Source organism: Molossus molossus, unplaced genomic scaffold, assembly GCF_014108415.1.
Source record: "Molossus molossus isolate mMolMol1 unplaced genomic scaffold, mMolMol1.p scaffold_m16_p_21, whole genome shotgun sequence".
NCBI classification, from domain to species: Eukaryota; Metazoa; Chordata; class Mammalia; order Chiroptera; family Molossidae; genus Molossus; species Molossus molossus.
In genome coordinates, this window is record NW_023425357.1 from 27,991,439 (window position 1) to 28,012,448 (window position 21,010).

General features: G+C 44.5%; 1 protein-coding gene across 1 annotated transcript in view; it reads left to right on the forward strand.

Annotated features, from left to right (window-relative positions):
• The window catches only part of ADAMTS18 (ADAM metallopeptidase with thrombospondin type 1 motif 18), a 69,361-nt gene that overhangs the window by 33,279 nt on the left and 15,072 nt on the right, over positions 1 to 21,010 (forward strand). The window contains 4 exon segments of the mRNA XM_036274510.1: positions 521 to 651; positions 1,462 to 1,585; positions 2,293 to 2,537; positions 19,115 to 19,256. Coding sequence (XP_036130403.1) covers positions 521 to 651; positions 1,462 to 1,585; positions 2,293 to 2,537; positions 19,115 to 19,256 — 642 coding nt within the window.

Sequence of the window (21,010 nt, forward strand, 5' to 3'; positions counted from 1 at the left end):
ACCCACGTGTGTGCCATGTTTACTAAGGATTCGAGAAGTAAATTCTTATACACTAATGTTAAAGCAATTTTATATGGATTACTTAATGGCATTTATATATTTAAAATTTTTTTTCTTCATTTTAGAGAGAGAGGAAGGGAGAGAAAGAGAGAGATAGAAACATCGATGAGAGAGAACATCGATTGGCTGCCTCCTGCGTGCCCCCCACTGGGAATTTGGCCCACAACCTGGTCATGTGCCCTGACCGGGAATCGAACCGGCGACCTCCTGGTGCATGGGTCGACACTCAAGCACTGAGCCACACTGGCCAGGCGGCATTTATATTTTTAAAAGCCACATACATAAGCACACAGGCACCAACATATGCGCATGTGCACGCTCACACACGCACACCGGTAAGTAACATTTTCCATTTTGCTGATGCTAGCATTCTCAATCAACTAATTCATCCTTTGGAGGGCATGTCATTTTCCTGTGATTTCCTCTTGACCATGTTCTATCTTGATCTGTTTGCTTCTAGAGGAAGATCGATGTAGACTGTACTGCAAGGCTGAGAACTTTGAGTTTTTTTTCGCAATGTCCAGCAAGGTGAAAGACGGAACTCCTTGCTCCCCAAACAAAAATGATGTTTGTATTGATGGGATTTGTGAAGTAAGAGAACCTTTCTGCTTTGGGATGTCTGATCATGTTTGTGTTTCCTCATATCAAATGCAGATGTGGGACGAGTGGCAAGAGAGTCTGTCTGCGGAAAAACAGGTGGTGTGGGGTTAGAGGGCAACACTTTCAAATTGGATGTGAGCCCTGTCTCCAAATTCCCCACGTGCCGCAGGTCCCCACCCAACTGTTTGAGCTTCCTTTTTTACTCGATTTTTATGTGTATAGAATGGAGATGATGATATAGCCTACTTTACATAGTTTTAAAAATTAAGAGTGTATGTAATAGTAAACTTAGTATATTCACTAAGTTCATTCACTACATGATTAGAACCTCACAAATGTGTTTGAAATGGTACTATCATTTATTTCTGCTAGTTTTCTATTTGGGTATCCACTTTCTCTTTGAATTTGATTGTGAGATCTTTGATCGCTTTGGGGTGTGTGTGTGTGTGTGTGTGTGTGTGTGATGTGTGTGTTTTTCAGCATTTTCAGATTTCAGGAGTAGATCTGGCCCAGAAAAGCTCACCTGTGACTGGTAGCGATGGTGACGTTTTATTCTGGTTTTACAAACGAAGAGGCTAAGCCTAGATGAGTTATATAACTGCCTAGACATACGTCTAGTATGGCAGAGGAGGGTTTAAACTGAGTCAGCCAAACTTGACACTGTGCTTTCGATCATAAAGCTGAACCTCCTTCCTAATGTTCTGTAAACGCAGAAAACCACAAACCTCTTGGTTGTTCCTAGCCACCAGCTTCTCTGACCTTTGATTTTTCTCCCATTTTTTTTTTTCCTTTTTGTCACAGCCAGTGGGATGCGATCATGAACTTGGCTCTAAAGCAGTTTCTGATGCATGTGGTGTTTGCAAAGGTGATAATTCAACTTGCAAGTTTTATAAGGGCCTGTACCTCAACCAGCATAAAGCAAACGGTAAGACTTGCTGCTGTCGTGGCGCTGTCGCTGTTGGGGAACCTCTTTCGCTACTGAACAAGTTCGAGTGATGCTAAATGCGGAGCCTTTCCCTGGCTGGCCTCACGCATGGACGATGATGGCTTTGGACGATTCTGCAGGAGCGAGGGAGGGTAGATGGGGTTTTTTCATGCAAAGAGTTTTATCAGCACACACGTCTCAGAGATGTGTGAAACCGGTGCCCTTCGACTTGGCAGTTTTAATAGGCCGACCAGGCTGACTTACACCCCACACCCATTGTTAAATAGAGAACATATTGTGAAACTTAGATAACACACCCTTCACAGCGTTCGATGGATATTGGAAGAAATTACCTAAACGTCTTGAGCAGGATTACACTTTGAGCCTGTTTCTGTGAACGTCACTGTGAACATACATGGCTATCGCTTTCTTGTAGGTAGATGAAAAATAAAAAGCATTCTTGAGTTTCAGGGCCTTGAAGAGTCTCTTCTGTCCGCACACCACTGCTTGGGAAAGCCAGATGCACTTCTCTCTCTGGTGTTCCTACCACTTGGAAAATGAAATAATTGATCAGGTGCACTTTATAGGAGTAGAAAGGGCTGTTGGTTAATGATTCAAAAACCTCACTCTATACAACTGGCCACGGCATGTCTCTGGGCTTTCCAGTCACCTCAGTGGACGAGAGCAGAGTTCTTCTTTCCTCTCAGAGTATTATCCAGTGGTCGTCGTTCCGGCCGGGGCCCGCAGCATCGAGGTCCAGGAGCTGCAGATCTCCTCCAGTTACCTCGCGGCCCGAAGCCTCCATCACAAGTACTACCTGACGGGGGGCTGGAGCATCGACTGGCCCGGGGAGTTTGCCTTCGCGGGGACCGTGTTCGAGTACCAGCGCGCCTTCAACCGGCCCGAGCGCCTGTCCGCACCGGGACCCACCAACGAGACGCTGGTCTTTGAAGTGAGCCCCTTCCGCTCTCGGTTCCCATTGCCTCTCGCTAAGTGTCTCATGATGACCCCAGATGGAGCCAGCTTGAGGGACTCCAGTCCTCCTCGTTCATGTTTCCTAACAGGCTAAATCTGAGGGTGTGAAGGGGAAGGGACAGCAGCTCCAAGGGGGGAGGGGCAGGAATCCAGTGGGTCTCCAGGAGACTGTGAGTGTCACGTTCAGATCCCGGCTGTCCCTGTTACACGTGGCTGTCCCGGATGCTCAGGGTACACAGAGGAGGAAGAGCCTTGGTATCGCCCCAGTTTGTCGGTGTCGGCCATTCGGATAGTCCACTCCCCCGCGCAGGTCACCTGCCACATAGCGGTCACACAGAGCACTAGCTTGCGCACCGGGGACGGTTTAATTGTAGCAAACCAGCTTCCTTTCGCGGGTCGTCCTTTTCTTCCAGGTAAGAAAGGACAATGAATTCATGGGTAAGAATGATAGTGACAACAGCCGACGTGTCTGCCAGTGGCTCTGTGGACTGTCCTCAGGGATGTGTTTTCCTTGGTCCTCGCAGCGTTTGGCTTCTCAGGCGGGGCTGGCCCTCTGCGTTCAGAGGCCAGGGACGGGCTGCGCAGAGCCCGCTGGCTCCCGCGTGCTGAGGCCTCACGCAGCCCGGCACTCAGGTTAGACCTTTCGAGCGCCCGTTTCTCACCCGCAATTTGGGATAGAAAACCTGCCTCGCTGACCCCCAGAAAAAGAAGCAATGAAGCCCGGCTGGTGTGGCTCAGTGCATTGAGCATCTTCCCATAGACTGAAGGGTCCCTGTTTGATTCCCGCTCCGGGCACATGCCTGGCTGGGGGTGTGCAGAAGGCAGCAGATCAATGTTTCTCTCTCACATCAATGTTTGTATCTCTCTCTCTCAAAAAAGAATAATAATAAATCAATAAAAAAAGAAAGCAATGAGATACAAAGGAAAAAGATCTGCCTAACTCACACAGCGAGAGAAAAGGCAGAGCTGAACTGTAGCCCAAAACTTTTCCCTCTAGGAGTTAGATGGCTACGCCCCGTCCAGTCCTACTGCTCTTCTCAATTAAAGGGAACGTTAGCTTAGTTCAATAATCGTCATAATTATTGTAATAACAATAATTGTTATTAAAGGCATTCACCTTAAACCTTTCCTAAGAAAAATGAGTTGAAGGCAGTTTTAAAAAATAAACACATGGCCCTGGCCGGTTTGGCTCAGCGGTTAGAGCGTCGGCCTGCAGTCCAGAGAGACCCGGGTTCGGTTCCTACTAAGGGCACGTACGTCGGTTGCAGTTTGTCCCCGGCCCCAGTTGGTGTCATGTGGGTGGCAGCCAGTCAATGTGTGTCTCTCACATCAATCAATGTTTCTCTCTCTCTTCCCCCTTCTCTCCCTCTGAAGATGAATGCAAAAATGTCCTCAGGTGAGGATTTAAAAAAAAAAAATGAACACTTGTAGCTTTGGATTCTAAGTCAGATATTGTACATGTGGCATGGTTAAGAGTACAGACCCTTAACTAGCTATAAATGTGAGCATGTTTCTTAACCTCTGTGCCACTGAATACCCATTGGCAAAATGGGCAAACAATACTAGCTAACTATGAGGGCTCTTGTAAGGATAATTTAGGATAAGTTCAATGCTTGCAGAGTACTTGGCAATTAACGTTTGTGACGGTGATCATCATGTTGCCTTCGGAGCATATCACATGTATATTTTTCCAGTCTAAACCTCAGACCATGGTTAGCAAACTGTTGACCACAAGCCAATTCATCTTCCAGATCTGCATATTAAAACAAAACGAATCAGTGCTTTAATATGAGGTGATCTCTTATTTTTAAAAATAGAGATTTTGGGGATCTCTAAAGAAAAAAGAATTTCTGGCAGCCAGTAGGTGCAGCATTTGAGTTTGCAATCCAGGCCCTCGATCTTGACCGTGAGTTAACTTCCCATCATTATCTTATGAACTTGAGGTACTGGGTCCTTTCACCTCTGTCTGTGATAGAAGGTCCCTGAAAGATTTCACAACACTAACTCCAGGAGAAGCCATCACTACAAAATATTCTTCCAACCAACCTCTCAGGCCTGTCAAAGGAAGGGCAGAGGAACCCCAAATCAAACTGGATTATAGTCTGGGTGGTTGAAGCTCGACAGTGAACCCCTGAAATTGCATGTTCATTAAAACTAACACACAGGGCTTGAACTCTGATTAAGGATTTCTGGACTTTTTTTTCCTAATCCTTTTCTTTCAGATGCGTATATTTGTTCTCTTTCTTTTCTGTTCAGCATCTAAGCCACAGGCATCTTTTGCTTTTTATAAAGCTTGCAAGGTTTATGCTGTAGAGCAACATGGCTTCATTAATTTAGCCAAGAGGTCTTTGACCCATGTCTAAGCAAATGTACACACACTACGTTTTGTGGCTGAAAATAAGGTAGATCAGTTGGGAAGTGGGGCGAGGTGCCCCTTGTGGCTTCTGTTAATCACCCCTCATGGCTTCTGCTGATCACCCCTCATGAGAAGCGTGTGTTTTACTCCCTCGTGATGAGCAACCATTCTTTGTTGTTGTTTCTCCAGTTTTGCATGTAAACACAGAGCCGTTCAGTAGGTAGCCCCAGTCCTGTCGGTAATGTAAGGTTTGCCGTTAAACATACATCATCCATAGGAAACCCACAACAAAGAGGAAGACAAGAATGACGGAGAGTACAGAGCAGAATAGCAGAGTCCCTTCTTGCTTTCATCTGTGGCCTGAAATATCCCCTGGCACTGTCTGTGTTGATCCAATTACCCGGATAATTGACACATTGTCACTGAACGTTGTACCCGCTTCAAGCTGAGAATTTTTATTTGTTCTTTGCTTAATTTAAGCAGAGCGCTGTATCTTATTCATCTATATTATATAGCCCTGACTAAAATTAAATCTTTAGGCTGTTCACTAGGTCCAATTTTGTTTTTCCAATGTTTCAGTGCTACATTTGAGAAATAGAAGGATAACCTTAGTTAGTGATGGAGTTCTGCAAAATTGGTCCAGTTCATCAATCTATCTTCTTGCAAATACAGGCACTGTCTTGGGGGTGGGGGGACAAAATAGAAGGGGAAATATTGGGTAGATCTAAATAAAATGATAAAAACACAAAATCTTCCCCAGCTTTAATCGGATATGTATAATATATCTTTTAAAAATATTTTTTACTTTTAGATGAATAGAAATAAGAATTATAATAATATCTCTATTAATACAAAAATCATAGTCTCACTGCAGTGGAGTAAGGTCACATTTGCTTAGTTATGGCTTCACAAAAGCCACATTTTATGTCCTCATTCTGCTGTGGCATCAGTGAGAGCTTAAATTAATGTCAGAGGAATGTGACCTGTCTGAAACAACCTAGAGGGAAACTTATTTGATTAATTGAACATGAATTACTTGGATTTTTAAAGGAGTTATGGTTTCATTCAAAATCTGCAAATATGTTGGGAGCTCAAAAAAAAAATCAAATCCAGTGACCAAGTATTATGTCTGTTTTATCTTTTTAAAATATTGGGGTTAATGACTTTAAATTTAAATTCTACTTTATTCCTCTCTGGAGAACATCAAATTTCAGGCCAGTTTTTATCACATGCTCAGACCGCTCCTAAATCGATACAACACTGTAATTCTAAAAAGTTAAAATCACAATAAGCAATAAATTACTTTTTTTATTTTTTCAAAACTAGACTGTATATCAGTATCCAAGTGATCCATGGCTATATTCCTTAAAGGAAGTTCAAGTTCATACGCCTTTCCCTACAACTATGAATTGAACCAAAATGACTACTTCTGGAGCCAAAAATATGTTCACTCCAACATAAAAATGTTGAATGCATTTTACAGTCCTGTGGGATGCTGAAAATCAAAGTAAGGGAGCCTACCAAAATAAAAAGTGCCGTTCCATCCACAGAAAGTGTAAGTTTGTGAAAGAAAGCACTTTCTCCCCTGGCCACTTAAAATATCTGCGCGTTCACTAAGTTCTCATTATAATGTGTAACATCCAGCAGAAGGGTGTGTTTGCCAAAACACACAAGGGTGGCACTTTAAGGATCATGTCCCTATTTTTATCTTGTTACATGTATTAATCAAACCCTCCCAGTGCCTTAGCTAGTTCCCATCTTCAACCCCCTTGGCATGTATAACTTAGGAAACTACCTTCAAAGTAATTTCCTTCTGCTTCCTGTTTCTCCATGTCTGAAGAAAATGTAAATATTTATTGGGCACCTTGTACTAGACATTGGAATACTCGGTGGTTAAGATGTAGATCGTGTCTCGGGTCTTCAAAGGATGTGAAGAAGGAGTTTTGGTACGTGGACCCCATTCTTTCTGGAAGCACGTGGGCTGGAGCAGTGAGCATCCGTATAAACAGCTGGCTGTTCCGGTTACTGTGCCCCTCCCTGTGCCGCTGGCACAAGTCCCTTCAACTACCTGGGCCCCAGTCCTCTCATTTGGGAAGTGATTTCCCCAAACCCATGCTAAACTGATGTCTTCCACTATATCCTATGGCACCGTCCTCATGCACGTGAATAGCACCTGCAACCCCATATTAGCCGAAAGACTGACTCATCTTTGTAGCTTCCAGGGCTGGCTTTAGTACTTGGGACACTAGATGCTCAAGAAAATATTTATTGGATGAAAGACATCCAATGATAAAATCCATTTATATGTCTAAATGTAGAGCTTTTCTTTCCAAATTGAAAAACCATCCATAGAGGTGATAAATGAAATGACAGGAGAGACACCTGGCTGGTGTGGCTTAGTGGACTGAGCATCATCCCATGGACTGAGAGGTCCTGGTTTGATTCCCAATCAGGGCACATGCTTCCGGGCTCAATCTCCAGTGGGGGGGGGCATGCAGGAGGTAGCCGATTGATGTTTCTCTCTCATGGCGATGTTTCTCTCTCTCTCTCCAAAAAATCAATAGAAACATAAATTGAAAGAAATGGCAGGAGAGTTTCTCTGACCGAAGTCAGGAGTGACAGGCCCAGAGGCTAGCCTCTCCTTACCTCGCTCTTCCCTTCTGTCCAAAACCACAATTGTAATCTGGAGTTCTCCGAAAGGCCCAGACTGCTAAAGGACACATTGTAAAAACCACTGGATTTCATCATCTTTCAGGACTAGTCTTAGAACTGGGTAGAGTTTAAAGTTGAGTACAGTGAATAGCATGTAAAGTATCGAAACGTGATCTCAACTGCGTTTGAGGAATCAGCATGGGTGCTGATAAGCTTCTCTCTCCCAAAGTGAGCAGTTTGCACAGAAGAAGTTGCTGACCCCGTTGGTTCACAAGAGACTCACCTCGATCTGAGAGAGTAGTAGCAACTTGCCTCCCCAAGGTGGTAGGCTTCCCAGACCCTTTTTGCTTATTTCTGATCGTTTTCTAGTGCAAGACAGGCTGATGCAATCCTGGGAACAATGGACGGCTGTCAGTTAGCACCCCCTAAAAAGTCACATGGCCTGCCACCAAATAAAAGGGTCTTCTGCTTCTGGTTATTTATTTATTTTTATTTTCACCCGAGGACATTTTTGCATGTATCTTCAGATAGAGTGGGAGGGAGAGAGGGAGGAAGAGAGAGAGAGAGAAACATCGATGTGAGAGAGACACATCAACTGGTTGCCACCCACATGACCCCGACCAGAGCTGGAGACAAACTGCAAACGGGGTACATGTCCTTAGCAGGAACCAAACCCGGGACCCTCCAGTCCACAGGCCGACACTCTAACCACTGAGCCAAACCAGCCAGAGCTGCTTCTGGTTATTTTTATCAAAGCTTTCTAGAATGTCTTCCTAGGGAAGCTCAGTGTAAGTGGAAAATAGGCTTTACTTTTATCACTGAGTCATGTGCCCGCCCAGTGTTAAAACCAGTCCCCTTACACACAGGCCTTGTCCTGGGACCTGGGCTCCGCACGTGTCCACATTCGATGGAAACAGTGCCAGCCCCGTGGTTTCCTCCGTGGCCAAGGGAAATGCATAGGAGAATAGAGGATTTACAGGATTGTCTCAGATCTTAACATTTGTATGCATTATTTAAGTCCACCAATCAAATTCTCATTTCGATATACACATATATATGTAAATGAGTTGGAGGAAAAGATCTAATTTCATGACCCTGCTTTACATGTCTGCATTGTCTGGGAAAAACAACTGCACCCCAGCAAAAAAAAGTCAGCATTGATCTGGTAATCACACACATTCCAAGGTCACTGCAGGTGCAGTTATTATAAACTAGATAATTTTCATATATATATTTTTTTCTTTATTAATTTTTAGAGGAGAAGGGAGAGGGTGAGAGAGATGAAAACATCGATGAGAGAGAACATCGACTGGCGCCTCCTGCATGCCCCCCCCACTGGGGATCAGGCCCACAACCTGGGCGTGTGTCCTGACCGGGAATGGAACTGGCAACTTCTTGTGCAGGGGTCAATACTCAACCACTGAGCCACACCAGCCGGGCTCACATATATTTTTTTTATTCAACAAATTCCACACAACATAAGCCTGGGATAAAGTCTAAGGAATCTCTCCTTGTCAGTCATCTGAAAGATTTAAACGTCAGCTTCTATTCTGATAGCCTTTAGGACAGCATGTACAGACCAGCACACTGTTTACTCTGTGGGGTTCGGGAAGACCAAGGAAAATGAAATCGATGTTACCTCCACACCCCACATTTACAGAGTGTGTGTGTGTGTGTGTGTGTGTGTGTGTGTGGAATTACATTCTGAAGGAAGTGGTAGAAATGTGTAAACTGAAGATCAGACTTGAAATGTACACATGCCTGTTGAAAAATAATCATTTAATCGGAAGTCAACATAAATGTACTGGGCTGAAAACTTTTTTTTTTCCATTTTGAGATACGATACAGGTCATATAAGGTCACTGGCTCTGTTTTGTGTGTAATCACCGTGCCAAAGGCCTGTTTAATATGTAATTTTAGGGCACCTTGACAATAATAAAAACACAAACATTGTTTTGTTTTCACAACTAGCTAAGATGACCACTTAGAGATGATATATTCTTTCCAAGTGACTAAGGTGAGCATTTTGCTAGCTGATACCCTCTCTCCCATCCCCCACCCCATCCCTTTCCTCCCTGTCCACTTCTTCTCCCACATTCTTTCTCTTTCCACCTCCTCTCTTCCTCACTCTGCATCTCTGTTTCTGTCTCACACAACCACACACACACACACACACACAAACACACATTCTCTATCAAACTGTCTCGCAGTCGGAGGGTAGGTGAGGAAATTCATCATGAGTGTTTCATTATAAAGCGACTCCATCTCTGTCTGATTAACCGTGATTTAGAATGACATGATCACACAGGTTGCTATTCTGAGACTGAAATGTGATCACCTGTATTTTTACAGCATTCCTTTTTTTTTCCAAGTCTTAAAAATAAAAGCTCTCCTTTATGTTAAGGATTCTTTTTTGTCTCTGTTCAGTGGCAAAAGGGGTGTTTAACTCTTCGAAACCCCCTTCCTAGTGAATAGTGTACCAAGGGAGAATCTCGGCATGGAAAAGGACAGCAGCATTTGTAATGACAGTGAGTGAGAAATAGGTTAACCACAGGCCAGTTTCAAGGCAGAAAAAGACATCTAAGAAAATTACTATAATAAACAACTTCCTCCACTCTTTGGCACAAGGAGATGATGGAGTGGCGGGGGACCAGGTGGACCGGCACATAGATCAGGGAGATGACAGTGTGTGAGCACCAGACGGAGTATTACCTCCTCATTTAGCTCCTTCCCTGTGACCCCGCTGTCTGAATCCCCCCAGGGAAAGGAGCTGAAATGAGCGAAGATGAGCCTCCAGATAAACTCAGTGTTTGAGAAAGGAGAGCGGCCAAGCAGCGCCGACTGAGTGCAGACACACAGCACAGAAGAGGCAAAGACGTAATAGAGGATTAACTCGGAACAGATGACAGAAAGCTCAGACTCCAGGGGACCATTCCGAGGTGCTTTGGCAATGCCACGTCATTTGTCTAGAAAGTGCCATTTGCTGTTAGAAGTGTAAGCTTCAGTGGACCCACGGCAGATCCGTCTGGGCCGGGTGGGAGGACGCCCTTCCTCTTCACTGCACTCTGAGGAATGTTGATGAGTTGAATTAGGACCATAGTCAGGGTTCAGTGTGTCAACCGCACCTTTGAAGCTGCCTGAAAGATGCGTTTGCAAGTCCCCATCCGCAGCTCTGTGTTGCTGCCTCTGGACAAATCCGACTCACTCACACTTCATAGCGATGATGCTACCCGGTTGTGTTCTTCAGGCTTTAAAGCAAACAAGAAGGCAAAGACAGCTGGCTGGCTTTTCACGGCAGGGAGGCTTCCAAAAATCACAGGAACGTGCACAGACATGAAGCCGCGCTCGGAAGTGTCCCTCCCAGAGCACCGGGCTGCCTGGAACGGACGGTGCAGTTTGCGACTTACCAGGAAGGGCCAGTCTGGAAAGAGTATTGTGTTTCAGTTAGAACAGTGGTTACATAACACACCTAAATAAACACGGGGGGCTCTGGCTGGTTTGGATCAGCGGTTAGAGCATCAGCCTGTGGACCAGAGTCGTGGGTTCGATTCTAGTCAAGGGCACAAACCTTGGTTGTGGTTGGATCCCCACGTTGATGTGTCTCTTTTTCTCCGTCCCTTTCCCACTCAACCTGAAAATCAAAGGAAAAATATTCCTGGGTGAGGATTATTAAAAACAAACAAACAAACAAACACAGGGAGCCCTGGCCAGTTTGAGCGTTAGAGCGTTGGCCAGTGGACCAATGAGTCCCAGGTTTGATTCCGGTCAAGGGCACGTACCTCGGTTGCGATTCATCCCTGGCCCTGGTTGGGGTCATGTGGGAGGCAGCCACTCAGTGTGTCCCTTTCACATCGATGTTTCTCTCTTTATCTTTTTCCCCTCCCACTCTAAACAAAAAATGGAGAAATGTCCTTGGGTGAGGATAAAAACAAAACAAAACAAGCAGGAAATGGATTTAGATTAAAAATTATAGATGCTTCAATCAGATATTAGCATTTTTCAAGAAATAAGATGTCCCGGGTTTGGAACACAGGAGCACAATGTAAATGGTACAGCATGTCCTTGAAGCCTAGTGACAGAACCTTTTCAACAAGTTGCTACAGTTTGTAGAACTTCAAGCTAGACTCCTGGACACAGTTTCATAGCTGGGGAGGCAGGGTCACGAGAGTTGAGATGCTGAGTTTTGGAGTCAGGCATTATTAGAGACGCCAGTCGGTGCTTCTGTTTACTAGTTTCATGATCCTGTGTGTTGGTTTATTGGTTTATCCGTTTGTAGTATTGGGATAATAATAGCAGCGCCCTTTCCGCACAGTGTTATCAACTGTAAACGAGATAATGCATGTGCAATACTTTGGCGTACAATAAGTACTGCTATTAGTATTTTGTAAGCAGTCAAGTACATTGCTGAAGACAAGCGAGCTCTCTAGTATGCATTAAATAAAAAGCCAGTCTTCCCAGCCTATCCATAACTCTTTGATTTCCATGGGAGAATTAAGACAACCTCTCTTTTTTTTTTTTTAAGACCTAAATAATGAAACAAATATGAAGCTGGTTGAAGTCATTTATAGTGTTAACACTAAAAATTAAACATGAGCGCTGCTTCCCCAAGATTACTCAACATGTCCTTCGTGTTAACTCTGTGTGCCCAAGGCAGAAGCTGCACCCCCCTCCTGCACAGGGCAGTTGGTAGAGTCCAGCCCCCGGCTGTGGTTTTCCAACTTAAGAAGCTGTAAATTTTATAACTCTGCACCCTGTGGTCAAAGCTGCTGAGTGTTGTGTCTGAAGTCAGGTGGTTCATGTGTTAAAGGTAGACATTAAACAGTTCTACTGAGGACCTGGAAGCATTTAAGGGGGTTGCTCGCCAGCTGTAAATTAGAGACCCAATGCCAGTTGGCTGGAAAATTCTCTGGACTAAGACCAGTTAAGTAGACGGAATCGCTGGCGGTTCCAAGTCTGTGCATCAGCGCGCTGTGCAGGCTGACGTGCGGCGCGGGGTGGCTCAGAGCAGCGTTGCTGGATGTCGCGCCCTGACGGAGGTCGGGGAGGGGGCGATGGACATTCCCGTGACCTGCAGGGCATTCGTCTTCCCCACTAGTGCTGAGAAAAGTTATGCACGGCTCCTGAGAAGGTCCCTGAAAATGTTTTAAAATGGGAGTGGTGGGAATTATTTTCAAATTAGGTGTTGTCCCAAATGTGTCCCCCAGCATTCAGAGAGGCACTTAGAATCTCAGCTATGTGGTTATCACACATCGTCCCAGATTCTGGTGGGACGGACTGTCTGTGGTCAAGGTGATGGGCCTGGTCCTGAGGTGTGTAGGTAGAAACAACCCCACCCAACTGGGGGTGCTAGTCTTCATCTAGGAAGAACAGGAGCCGCCGTTGTTAGATGCCAGGGCCATTTGGAAGTTGGAAACTTTTTAAATGTGTTTCAAACCTGCTGCAGGTGAGAAAACCTCCCCCTTGAGGTTGGGCGGAGCCGGCTTCCCCGGTGTGGGATCTGCAGAGTCGCACAAGACCTTTCTCAGAAGGCCCGGTGTTTGGTGAAATGCTTTTCTGTCACCAACTTGAAATTCTTAACAATGTTTTAAAGTCTGGTCTTCTTGAGAATCTCTCTTCAGTTAGCCAGATGGACAGTCTGTTTCCAAAGGAAATAGGAAGAAGTAAGAGACAAGACTACTGCTCTGTATTCTGTTCACCTCAATACAAGGTAAAGAAAAGGGCAGAAATATACCTTAATTATCATCAAGAAGTAAATGATATGTTACAATTGGCAAATGCTCATCTTTTTTATTTTTAATTTTTTTTCCTTTATTGACTTTTATAGAGAGAGGAAAGGAGAGGGAGAGAGAGAGATGAAAACATCGATGAGAGAGAACATCGATTGGCCGCCTCCTGCATGCCCCCCACTGGGGATCAGGCCCACAGCCTGGGCATGTGCCCTGACCGGGAATTGAACCGGCGACTTCTTGGTGCATGGGTCGATGCTCAACGATTGAGCCACACCAACCAAGCAATGCTCGTCTTTTATACATTTGGTCTAGGCATCTATTTGTTTAAATAATTACTATCTTTAAGAGGCTTTTAGGAGGGGTTGCTAAAAGAAATTCTTAAGTCAGCTTTCTGCTGCTTTGTACAAATATTGTCCTTTAGTGTACGTGATCGCATGTTCAGCTCTGTATGTGAATTCACCGCCGCACAGACACTACAATCAGGCCTTGAGTCATTTGATTTTTTAAAGCTGAGAGTCTTTTATTCATTTATTCATTCATGGAATGCATTAGTATGTTTAGCAAACAAACTGTAAACAATAGATCCTTTATGCCATCAGCTATGAAACTATAACAGCAATACAACACTATCCAGCTCTATGTATTTTATGAGTTAGTAATTTAAAGTTGCATAATCCTCTGAACAATTACAGTAAATTGTGTAAGTTATTTATCTCTTGCTTTGGCTGGGTAAGTAGACTCCTTGTTACCTTGATGATGATATGAAATGGATTTGTTGCCTTCTTACTATTAAATATTCTGTTTGCTACTATTCTTAATTTTTGCTCAAAAATTTTACTCTTCCAAGGGTCTTGGCATATTTTTGTTTAAGCTATCAGTGAAGGCACATGGGAAACTCACTATAAAAGTTTGTCCTTTTGAGGTGAACAGAAATCCTCAAAGAAAACTTAAGTTCCCTTTTGTTGTTTTGTGGCTTTTGTGCTGAAATCATCCACCAACACGCTTTGTTAATTAAATGACAGCTACAAAGCTTCTTCAGGCATGTGATCCCCTCCCTACCTTTCCTGTGGCATTTGGCTTTCCTTTGCAGGTGTGTGGTAGTGTTTAACCTCTTCAGTCACTGTCCCTGTCTGTCTTGTGAGGACCCGCTCCCCTCCTCCACGGGAGACAACGCCACCCTCATCCAGTGGGTGCTGCGGCCGTGGAGATCGGGAGAGGTCGCGGCAGCTTAGATCCGGGCGGCCGAAGTACCGTGTAGACAAAGGGAAACATGGTCAGACTTGGGACTTGTTGAAAGTAAAGATAACACCATTTCCTGATTGATTTGCTACGGAGTATGAGAAAAGAGAGGAGATCAAGGAGCCTCCAGTTCTTTTTATTTTGGCCTGAACAACGAGAAGGACAGGGTGGCCGTTCTGAGAGATCAGAAAGAACAGGGAGGAGAATCAGGAGCTCGGCCTTGGATGCTGATGCTCCTTTTAAACGTTCAAGTGCAGATGCCAAGTAGGCAGTGGAAGATACGAACATGGACGTCAGAAAATGGGTGTCCTCTATGGCTGTGTCCAGTGCAGTAGCCGCTTCCCACACGTGGTTAAGTTTACATTTTGAATAATTTAAATGTAAAGTTTTGTTCTTCAGTCCCACTAGGACACTAGTGCTCAGTGGCCACTCGTGGCTTGTGACTACCACGTGGAACAGTGCAGGGTTGTCGTTATTATCATCGCTGCAGAGAGTTGCGTGGGGACGCGCAGGTGCAGTGGTGTGAACTGGGGGGTGGTCGACATGTAGATTGCGTTTAAACCACAGGACTCGAAGCAGTCACCAAGACAGGTGAGTGGAGATCCATAAGAGAAGCAGGCAAGGGGTTGGAGGTCATTTGATATTGAATAGTTAGGAGATAAGGAGAATTCAGCAAAGGAAAGTAGAAGTGAAGGTAGTGAGTTAGGACAATAACTGGGAAAATGGGTGTCTGGTGGCAAAGGAAGGAGGAAGTGATCATCTGTGTCCATTGCTGGTGATGGGTTGGGTGAGACAAGGCCTAGCAACTACTGAACATAAGAAGGTGTTTTTGGTTTTTTTTTTTAATCTTCACCTGAGGATATTTTTCTATTTATCTTCAGATAGAGTAGGAGGGAGGGAGAAGGAGAGAGAGAGAAACGTGACGTGAGAGAGAGACATCGACCGGTTGCCTCCCACACAACCTGACCAGGGCCGGGCCGGGGACGAATCACAACTGAGGTACGTGCCCTTGACCAGAATCAAACCCATGACCCATTGGTCCGAGGGCCGACACTCTATCCACTGAGCCAAACCAGCCAGGGCAACAAGGTGCTCTTAAAAGAGCAATTTCAGTGATGCAGTGGGGAGGGACACCTGACAGAGAAGAATCATGGCCCAATGAGGAAAGATATGGCGACAGTAGAGGCAACTCTGGGAGGCACTTTTGCTATAAAGGGGGAAAATGGGACAAGAACTGGAGGAATATATGAAGATAATTTTTTTCCTCAGATGAGAGAGATGTTAGCGTATTTGGATGCATGATGGGAATGACCCAATTGATAGGGAAATGTAAGGTTCAGTAAAGAGTGCAACTGTAGCAGTGATGTCCGTAAGCAGGTGCGGACCACCTGGACTAGCACCTGAGTGAGCACAGAGCATCCTGGGTACGGGAGAGGAGGCATGTGAGGGTACAGATGCAGGAACAGCTCTGACGGGGGGAGATGGTCTAGTTCTCTTGTTAGTAGCAAGATAATTTTGATAATCTTTTATGGTCGGCTTTCCTGGAGATCTGGGGAAACTTGACATCTTGGTTGGTTGTGTTTGTTCAATAGTGATGACACTTTGATCTTTAGAGTGTAATTTTTTTTTTTCTTAAACGCATCCTGCTGTTCACAATAACATTTCAAAATGTTTTACAGCGAAACCACATGCCATATATGGCGTAAGTCCTGCAGCCTGTCTAAAAGATGAAAGTAGCGTATATTCTAAATGCCCTTTGAAAATGTGTTAAACCACTGTTAAATCACCAGACTACGCGTCCTTGAAATCCCAAAGGCAAGAACTAATGTTTAATTTCCTTTGCATTGCCCTAAGGGATCACTTTCCCCTAAGGCAGTAGAAGTCAGGATCTAGTCTGCAGGGGGGAAATGGGCGGTCCTAGGCAGAGGAGACAAGGGAGTGGATGTCTGTATCACACTTACACTGCAATATGCCTTCCTCACACGCGTGTGTGATGCAGCTTCCCTGTGCGGGAATATCGTCCTGCCTCATGGCCTTCGCTCACTGTAACTCGCATGCAGTTCCTGTGTTGCACTGCGTGTACGTGTGGTGCCCTGCACCGTCTTCTCTCCTGCATTCCTAGTGCATAAAGAAAATAGCAACCCAAGGGCTACATTGGAGCTACTGCTTTCATTGAAGGAGAAATGGAGTTGAGAAATCAGTGAGCATCAAGAATATCTTCTGAATGTGAAATTTCTCTCAAGCCCTGGCCGGTTTGGCTCAGCGGTTGGAGCGTCGGCCTGCGGTCCTGAGAGACCCGGGTTTGGTTCCCGCTAAGGGCATGTACCTCTGTTGTAGTTTGTCCCCGGCTCTGGTCAGTCAGTCGTGTGGGTGGCAGCCACTCAATGTGTTTCTTTCACATCGATGTTTCTCTCTCTCTCTCTCTGTTCCTCTCTCTCCCTCCCACTCTACCTGAACAAAAAATGAAAAAATGTCCTCGGGTGAGGATTAAAAAAAAAAAAAAGAAAAAAGAAATTTCTCTCAAAATTTTGGTTTGGCACAGCCGGTGTGGCTTGGTGGATTGAGCGTCGTCCCATGGACTGAGGGGTCCCAGTTCGATTCCCAGTCAGGGCACATGTCTGAGTTGTGGGCTCGATTCCCGGTGGGAATCAGCCAATGAGGTTTCTCACATCGATGTTTCTGTTTCTCTCTTCCTTTCTCTCTTTCTCTCTTTAATAAATAAAATTAAAACATATTAAAAAAAGTTCCAGTTTGTAAAAAAAACTCAAGTGCCTGTTTACTTAATAGCACATGAAGACAGCTACAGAAACACTGCAAAAATCTCAAATAAGGAAAGTGTGCTGTTTACTCACAATGTATGAAATGTTAACACAATCGAACACATGACTCTGAGAACAGTTGTACAATTTAGCTCAAAAATAAGAAAAGCAAAGACTAAAACGAGCCTCTGAACTAAAACTCCCCTCGGATCTCGACTTTAAGGAGGTTTTCATTGGCAATTAAAGAGAATTTAGCATTTGTCAATTTTAATGGTACCACCTGTTGTTGTTTTTGGTTTTGGTTTGGAGGGGGCTGAGAACAAAGACCCATCTATTAATATTTGGGTTTCTGGGAGGCCCCAAGATTTGTTTTGTTTTGCAACAAATCATGTCCACACCATGGAATCTTTCGAATAAACCATTATATTCCTGGATACATTTAAGCTAATAGCAAAGTAGAAACCAGTTTGTACCATCCTAAGGAGTGGTCTACTATAATAGAGGTCCTTGAACAGCCACCACCCACCCAACTTTAATTGAGGTGGGATCCCACCAGACAGCGATAGAGCCAGAGACTTCTATTTTTAACGGGAAATCTGCTTTGCTTCTTGGGCATGAATGCCCAGTTCTGGTGGTAAAGAATTTTCCACAAGACTCATGGGGCAGACAAGCAGCTATTTATATTCGTGCGTTGAGCTTGAAAGAAGAGAAGAGTCGTTAAGAAAAGAGAGAATCAGAAAGAGAGGGAAATAATATTTGCCCACACCACAAACACGGTGACATATTGCACTATTGAGACATGTTTTGTTGGAGGTCCCAAGCTGTCCTGTTTGAAGCTCATTCACTAGTCACCTGTGTGTCTTACACAAGGTCTTTGCAGCCTTTTTCTTTCAATGAAAAAGTAGGCAGCTACGTTATGAAGTGGTTAGAGGAATATTTTGAGATTAATGCACAGAAAAAAAGCAGGGAGCCTGGCACCTAGAACATGCCAGTAAATGATTGCTCTTATTTTTTGTTAATCCTCACCTGAGGATACTTTTTTCCATTTTTTTCTTTTTTTTTTTAGAGTGGAAGGGAAGGATGGAGCAAAAGAGAGAGGGAAATATCGATGTGAGAGAGACACACAGATTGGTCGCCTCCCACATGCGCCTCCACCACGGCCAAGGATCGAACCTGCAACCCAGGTACGTGCCCGTGACTGGGAATCGAACCCGTGACCCTTCGTTGTGCAGGCCAGTGCTCTAACCACCGTGCACACCAGCAAGGGCATGATTGCTCTTATTTTAGTGGGTAGATCTCACAGGATCAGATGTATACTAAGTCCTGGGCCTTTTAAATTTAAGTCCATATATATATGGATTTATATATATATAAAACCAACCCCTACTTCTGATCGTATTTCTTTTTGTCTTATCTGCTGCTTGTCTTGGTATATAGTTAACAGACACATTCTCCGTGGTTAAGACCTCATAATATAACCTTGTCTTCAATATAATGTAAAAAAAAGTTCTTTTGGTTTATTAATGCAATTATTTATTAAATGTATACCTAGAGTTCAGGGTTGTGGGCTTATGGCGAATGTCAAGTCACGTTTCCCGGTCTAGCATTAATCTTATTCAAAGTGTGGACGATATGGCATACACATTTTTAAGTGTCATGGGAAAACTTTAAATCAACATAAAACATACTTGGGAACAATGATGTGAACCAACTTCAAGGTCAAAATGTCACATAAATATCTTTAACATGTTCAGTGAGCTTCCTGGCATTCCAGGGTCTGACCTGACTCGGTATCTGATTTGTATCTTACACTGCCCAGATTCTGATGCAAGGCAAAAATCCGGGGATAGCTTGGAAGTATGCCCTTCCCAAGGTCGCGAATGGAAGCCAGCCAGCCTCGAAGAGACACGCCCACGCCTGGGGGACAGTGCAGTCCCAGTGCCCGGTCTCCTGCGGTGGGGGTGAGCTGATTCTTCTTCCTTCTTCCCAGCCTCTTGAAGCAGGTGCTCGCGCTCCAGGCCTCTTTACACTGCATGGTTTGAACAAGCCACAAAAGAGCTGTCTTTGACGGGAACCATCCCTGTAAAAGGCAAATATTATTGTACTCTCTGAGGCTTTTCCTATGCAGAAAGGAACCGATTCGGACAAAACTCAGGTCAGCCACACTCGGACTCAGAAGTCACGCATCAGAGACTTACAGGGGGAAAAGATATGAAATCTGTCTATTTGTTTAGAAATGTAAGAATATCTCCGTATGTATTTGTACATTTTTAAAGGTCTTTCGGCTTACAGTTTGTTTCTCCTTGCCGGGACTTTTCTGTGTAGCCCTCCTGCTGGGCTGTACAGAGGCGGGTCGGGCCAGGCGAGGACGCCCGCCAGGCAGGCTTGCGCGGGCTCCGGGGGACACCCCGACACCCCGCCGGTCTGGCCGCAGGGGTGAGGTCAGCAGCCTCTCCGCAGGGAGAAGGATTACCTCTGAGAAATAACTTCTGTAAGGAAGGAAAAACAACGGGTATGCCCCCAGCAAGTAGAAAGCTGGCTTTTATCAAGATCCCCAAACCCCACATATTTGTCAGTCTTGGTCACACTGACAAAGGAAAGCCCATAAATAGGTCCGTGAAACCGAGGCATGGAGGCGGGTCACTCATCACCTCGTGTTTGGGGCACCCGGTGACGGTGGGGTTCCTGGCTCTGTCCTCCCACCCAGCACAGTGGGGCGTCTTGGAATGAGAGACGGAGCAGAAATGTAGAAAAGTGAAGAAACGCTTATGTCTATAAGGCTCGTTCTTCGGGTGCTCATGCTAATTAATAAAATATGTGGACATACTTTTTATCAAATATTAAATAATTAAAAGGCAATGTGTTTTTATTAATAAACATTGTAAGGGCAATAGGCTATAAACAACAACAAAAAATTCCCACAATCCCAATGTTAAATACTTTGGACTATATCATTTTATTCCTTTTATTATGCAAACATAAAAACGTGTGTTTGACCTCCTCAGACACGTGCCATATGTATCATTTTTATTTTTTTATTTTTATTTTTTTGATCCAGAGGACATTTTTCGATATTTTGTTCAGATAGAGGGAGAGGGAGAGAGAGAGAGAGAAACATCGACGTGTAAGCGACACATCAAGTGGTTGCCACCCACACGACCCAACCAGGGCCAGGGACAAACTGCAACCGAGGTACGTGCCCTTAGTGGGAACCGAACCCGGGTCTCTCCAGACCGCAGGCCAACGCTCTAACCGCTGAGCCAAACCAGCCAGGGCTCATTTTTGTTTATTTTTACAGAACAGAAACGATGCTATAGACCAGTGGTTTTCAACCTTTCCATTTCCTAGCACAAATAAACGTATTACTAAAATTCCTCGGCATACCAAAAAATGTATTTTTTGTTGATCTGACAAAAAAAAAAATAGGTATAATTTCGATTCAGTCACATCAGAAAGCTATTGTGTTAACTGTTGTCTTTTTTTTTTTATTCGACAATCTAAGAGAAAAGAGGTCAGTGCTCCTGACTAGTCAAGTATTGCATGTATTAAAAATTCTTGCAGCACACCAATCGAAAATCGCTTCTGTAGACATATATCTTTACACTTTCTCACTTAGTTTTGGAGCATGAGCAGTTAGTTGTTCACATAGCGAATGTTCTTTGTGATCATTTGCAATAACTTCCTGGTATCCCAGGGAGAGCACAGTTCCTTGGGA